This window comes from Cyprinodon variegatus, unplaced genomic scaffold, assembly GCF_000732505.1.
Source record: "Cyprinodon variegatus isolate N-32 unplaced genomic scaffold, C_variegatus-1.0 Scaffold333, whole genome shotgun sequence".
In the NCBI taxonomy this organism is placed as follows: domain Eukaryota; kingdom Metazoa; phylum Chordata; class Actinopteri; order Cyprinodontiformes; family Cyprinodontidae; genus Cyprinodon; species Cyprinodon variegatus.
This window is the reverse complement of record NW_015150786.1, coordinates 258,783-265,180: the sequence shown is the minus strand read 5'-3', so window position 1 is coordinate 265,180 and position 6,398 is coordinate 258,783. Positions and strand designations below refer to the sequence as shown.

General features: G+C 40.4%; 1 protein-coding gene across 1 annotated transcript; it reads right to left on the bottom strand.

Moving 5' to 3' along the window:
- Positions 1–4,170: 4,170 nt before the first annotated feature.
- Positions 4,171–6,104, bottom strand: LOC107091342 (zinc finger BED domain-containing protein 1-like). Its single transcript, XM_015385195.1, has 2 exons — positions 4,857–6,104; positions 4,171–4,607 (listed from the first exon to the last, which is right to left on the bottom strand). Exons 1-2 carry the CDS (start codon positions 5,808–5,810, stop codon positions 4,356–4,358), a joined length of 1,206 nt encoding a protein of 401 aa, XP_015240681.1. The 5' UTR covers positions 5,811–6,104; the 3' UTR covers positions 4,171–4,355.
- Positions 6,105–6,398: the final 294 nt, after the last annotated feature.

Here is a 6,398-nt window from a genome sequence, read left to right as displayed (position 1 = left end):
TTTTACTTTATTAGACAAAATTATTGATCCTGAAGGCAGATTCAGCATGATTAAAATATCTATTCATAACCAAACGTTATGTATTGTCGGCATATATCGTCCAAATGCTGACGACCCCTCAATCTTCCACAAACTTTTTCATGCACTTTCAAAGCACGAGGACTGTTCTCTAATTATTGGGGGTGACCTCAATTTTGGTCTAAATGGAGAAATAGACAGGTTGAATACAACAGAGACTCAGCGCAGTTGGCAATTATTAAATGTAGTCAAACAATACATGAGTGATTGTGGTCTTTGAGATGCATGGGAATCTCTTCATCCTAACAGTAAGGAATACACTTTCTTTTCTGATGTTCATCGTTCCTACTCTCGTTTCGGCTATTTCTTAATCAGCAGCTCACTGCTGTTTGACATCTCGGATGCTGTAATTCATCCTATAAATTTGCAATATGGACATAATATTAACATGAATACATTCTTAGAATATGAGCCAATTAAAGCTATAATTAGAAATAAATTTAAGCATATTGATGCAGGTTTACAAATTCCAACTAATATACAGTGGGGGAAATAAGTATTTGACCCCTTGCTAATTTTGAAGGCTTGCCCACTTACAAAGAATGCAACGATCTATAATTTTAATCATATGTACATTGTAACAGTGACAAACAGAATCCCAAAGAAAATTCCAGAAATTTACATCATATAAATTTATGAAAATTGATAACCATCTGATGAGGAAAAACAAGTATATGACCCCCTACCAAACAGCAACTATTCTGGCTCCTACAAGCCAGTTAGTCTTTCTTTAAGACACAGCACCAATCCCAACCAATTATCTACATCAAATACACCTGCCTCACCTCATTACCTGTATAAAAGACACCTGTCAACACCCAAACAACCAGCATCCAACATCACCACCATGGGCAAGACCAAAGAGCTTTCTACGGACATCAGGGACAAGATCGTTGATATGCACAAGGCTGGGATGGGCTACAAGAGAATCGGAAAGCAACTTGGAGAGAAAAGATCAACTGTCGGTGCAGTTATCAGGAAATGGAAGAAACACCACACCACCGCCAACCTCCCTAGGTCTGGGCCTCCACACGAGATCTCGCCTTGTGGGGTGTCTCTGATCATGCGAACGGTGAGGAATCATCCCAAAACCACAAGGGGGGAACTAATGAATCAACTGAAGGCAGCTGGGACCACAGTTACAAAAGAAATGGTTGGTAACACACTATGTGGTCATGGATTGAAATCCTGCAGCGCATGCAAGGTCCCCCTGTACAGGCCCGCATGAAGTTTGCCATTCACCACCTGGACGACTTAGAAGAGGCCTGGAAGAAGGTGATGTGGTCAGATGAGACCGAAATAGAACTTTTTGGCCTCAACTCAACTCGTCGTGTTTGGAGGGCAAAGAACACCGAGTACAACCCAAAGAACACCATCCCCACCGTCAAGCATGGTGGTGGCAACATCATGCTTTGGGGGTGCTTTTCAGCCAAGGGGACGGGACAACTCTGTCGTATTGAGGGGAGGATGGACGGGGCCATGTATCGTGGAATTCTGGACAGACATTTCCTTCCCTCAGTGAGAGCTAAAGATGGGTTGAGGATGGGTGTTTCAGCACGACAACGACCCTAAGCACACCGCCAAAGCAACAAAAGAGTGGCTGAAAAAGAAGCACATCAAGGTTCTGGAGTGGCCTAGCCAATCTGCAGACCTGAATCCAATTGAAAATCTTTGGAGGGAGCTTAAAATTCGAGTTGCCAGGCGACAACCTCGGAATTTGTCCAGGGGGTCAAATATTATAGTCCAGGGGGTCAAATAGTTTTTCCTCATCAGATGGTTATCAATTTTGATAAATTCATATGATGTGATTTTCTGGAATTTTCTTTGGGATTCTGTCTGTCACTGTTACAATGTACATATGATTAAAATTATAGATCGTTGCATTCTTTGTAAGTGGGCAAACCTGCTAAATCAGCAAGGGGTCAAATACTTATTTCCACCACTGTATCAGAATTCCTAGAGTTAAACCCCCCAAACTACTTTCTAAATTATACAGGACACTGACTAAACTGGAGCATACAATATCTCTTCCTATTACTAAATGGGAGGAGGATTTATCACTCAGCTTTGAACAAAACATCTGGGCTTAGATATGTCTAAGATCTTTTAACATGACTAGAAACCTCAATTTACAACTAATACAATACACAATCCTCCACAGAGTTCACTATACAGGTCAAAGATTATTCAAGATGGGTTTTGCACAATCTAATCTGTCCACAGTGCACAGGCAGTCATCTTGATAATTATATTCATTATATTCATGTCATGGTTATGCACGCCGGTTCAGCGGTTCTGGGTACAGGTATGTAAGGACTTATCACTGTGCCTGTGTTGTAAAATCTCATTTTCCCCTTCAATTTGCTTGCTGGGTGACTTTAAGGGAACCTCTCTGGGGAAAAAATCTGTTTGCATGGCCTTCACTGCATTATGTATCACAAAGAAAACTATCTTAATGAATTGGAAAAGTAAGGATAAACTCAGCATCAATCAGTATAGAGATCTGTTGTTGATTAATCTTGAGACAGCATCTGCATACCCATCACTTCCATACAGAGAGCCCATATTCTTGTCTTCAGGTAACACAGAGTACATGTCAGATTAAATAATACTACTTCAGCGATAGTATCTAGGTGTTACTTTATTGTATGTCTAGTACCATATCCGTTGGTTGTGCTGTTCTTTTTACATCTCATTGCAGATGATGAAGTCGATGAAAATGTTTTATCATTATCTCCCTTTTATTTCCTCTTTCCTTCATCTTTTCTACTTTTTGCTGTTTTTCCTTTCCTGTCCTACATTGCTGCTCCTCTTGTGAAAGTAAAATCTGTTGGGCTCTTTCAAAGATACTTGAAAATAAAAAAATAAAAAAAAAAATATATATATATATATATATATATATATACACTGTGCAGGCTTGTTGTGTTATGCATGTTCAGCTCTGACAGAAATCATGTTGGCTGCCTTAAGGCTGCAAAGGAGCAGTGCCATGATTGGACCAGCAGACGATTGTCAAGCCAATCAGGATGTTGATGAGGCCCACCTGCACCTTATAAAAGGCTCCTGGAAAAGCTTTCAGTTCGGGGAGAACTAGTAGGAAGAAGGTTTTGTTTTGCTGTTCCCCCAACTTTGGTTTCAAACTGTTTTGGGCAATTAGAGCTCTTTGACCTAGCTTGTATATTTTTTATGAATCTGCTTTAGGTGGACTTGTTCAAGCTAGACGCTTGTGTTTGGGAGGATTGGTGCTCCCTTTGTCTTTTCTTTTGTGTTGTTTTGTGTTAAACTTAGTCTGACTGGTTTGGACAGTTTGTAATCTAATTTGCTCTTAACCATTCTTGAATGTTTTTGCCCCTTTCTTTTGTTTTAATTGGGTTAAGCTGTAATTTGTTTTGTGTCTGTTTAACCATCTTTTGTAATAAATCCTTTTACATTCCACTTATTTGCTCTGGACACATTTTTATGTTACTTCCCCAGAACCCCTAGACCTTGAGGTGTAACAGTTATAAACAAAACAAACAAAAAAAAAAATTAACTATTACAATAATAAAATATTTGCAAATAATATCAACTTTAACCATACACAAATACACTACAAAGCAAAATAACTTCCACAAGCAACCTGACAATACTTGTTTCATAGACTCCATTTCTACATACACAAACTTGGGAAACTTTGAAGTGTGTGCCATAATCTTAAACAAAATAAAACATACTTTCACAATTAAACATAATCAAAACTCAAGTAAATACAAACGTATGAAGAACATATGGTAATGTTTAAAATGGAAAACACTGAAGACACTCCTCAATGATAAACTATTAAGAAATCAATAAACGTTAAAACTCTGGGGGAAAAACGAAAGCTTCAAAAACACAGGGTTTATCAGCAATGAACCACAAACGCAAACGTTTATGCAAAATAAATAAATGAAATCAATAAATTAAGCACTTCACTTCCTCTTCAGGAACCTCTCCAACATGGAACATACTTCCCCGTCTGATACTGTTTCAGGCAAAAAAAAAAGACAGAGGTTGTACTCTGTGTTCTTTGCCCTCCAAAAGAACTTAAAACTTAAAAAGTAAATAAACACAGCTTTATCAAACCTGTTTGGTTTATTTAAAACTATATAAATATTATTTTTTTTTAGGAACAACAGCATAATGTCCACTTTGGTGTCTTTCACTCTGTGCTGTTACAAAGTCCCCTACAGAGGAAAACACCATCTTACTGGGAACAGGTGTGGCTGGGATCCCCAGAAAACGTTCGGCCAACTTGGCTAAGTGGGGAAACTGTTGTTCATTCTCCTTCCATCACACAAGTGGATTAGACTCCACTGGGAGGCTCTGCACAGATTTGTAGTGTTGTACCTCTTCTTCCACCACCTGAGGAAAAGGCTTGGATGATGATGTTGTTGGAAATAGGTCTCTAACAGTTCCGCGATCGGTGCTTTTTTGGCTCGAGGAGGACCATCACTGGCACTGCTGCTGGAGGCAATCTCCTTATCTGTCTCCTCCCTGGAAGTCTGGGCCTGAAACAAAATTCAAAACACAATATTAGATCAAATGAATATATATTTAAAGTAACATATGAAACATCAAATCTAGGTACATTTACAGTGTAAGCATGGTCAGTTTAATAAAATAAAACATTTTTTCATATGAATATGTACAAATGCTGACTTTAGCCTATTTAAATGGGCTTAGATTATTTAAAAGGACTTTTGAACCACACAATTTAATTTTAAATTAATTTTATATTGATATTAACAGTGAAATACCTGAACAGGATGTGAACAGTTATCCAGAATCCTCTCAGTCAGACTCCTGAAAACTGCGGCATTGGTGGCCTCCTCCAGAAACGGTAGGGATTTGAACCGGGGGTCAAGTGCAGTGCTTACATGGAGAAACTCGATCAGAGCCCGATCAGCATCAGAGTAGGGATCTTCAAAATCAGTGGCAATGGCAGATTTAGTTTCTTTAACTGTTTCTGACTCAGAGCTGCTGTGCTTCATGGAGGCCAGGATTCTGTGTTTCAATGGCATGACCATTGAAATTGTTGGCATCTGATCAGTGCTCATGAGGAGAGTGACTGTTTTGAGGGGTTTCAGCAGCTGGACCACATCCCCGCCAAGTTTAACATCAATATCAGACAAAGTGACAATGTCTTTTATGTTTTTCTTCACACTCTTGTCTGTGAGTGCTGAGAAAACAGCCTGCTGCTCTAGGTAGCGCTCAAGCATATCATGGCTCGGGTTCCATCTTGTAGCCACATCCTGGACAAGCTTGTGTGAGGGCAGCTGCAGCATTTTCTGCTTATCCTTCAATAGAGCTGCAGCTGCTGCGCTCCGGTGGAAAAAAGTTACTATTTTCCTGACTCTATCAAGGAGTCGTGACATCTGGTTAACTCCCATTCCTTTCTGCGCTGCCAGATTTATGGTGCGGGCGCAGCATCGAATATGCGGGGAGAGTCCGGCTGCTATGACCGCATTTGCGATGTTTCTTGCATTTTCAGTTGTTACGGGAACGGGGGCGTATGGTCTGCTGATTCTCCATTCTGCCACAGCGCCTTTCAGGATTTCAGATAAATTGTCACTTGTATGGCTGTCAAACGTTGTTTGTTTTTGAAGCACATTTTGAGAGAAATGTGCCCGACTAGGCGCTTCATAATGAGGCTCGAGCACATGAAGTAAATTTATGAATCCCTCATTCTCGGCCACCGAAAAGGGCCGCATATCCAGAGCTATAAACGTTCAAATTGCCCTGGTTATCTTCTGTGCACGGTCCGAATTTGGTGGAAACTTTGTTTGAAACAAATTTGTCAGAGTAGTCTGCTGTTGTTGGGGTTTCTTGGCTCCACTTAAGTTAATTTCAGGATGGTTCCGTCTGATGTGCGTTTGCATATTTGTTGTGTTGCCCGTCACTTGAGGTATCTTTCTAAAACACTTATGGCAAATGGTGTGCTTCTTGTCAACAACACGATTTCCATCCTTAGTTTCAACCGGGTAGCCAAAATACTGCCATACTGCTGACTTAAATGTGGTTGGAGGCAGGCATGGACTGGTAATTGGGCGTACCGGGCATTGTTCCGATCATCCGGCCCTTACCACAGGCTACTGCAGCCCATTGGTTATCATCCCTGACAGTCTAAAGGGCTAGGCCAATCATAAGGTAGAAAAACACCTTAACTCTCCATTGTAACTTTGTGCGGCGGGGTTCACAGTAGTAATGGATCAACGCAAGAGAGGCGCAGAGAAACTGCGCGAAAAAAAGAAATTAGTTCTTCAAACGGACGCTGCGAAATGTGTCAAACTGACTGACAT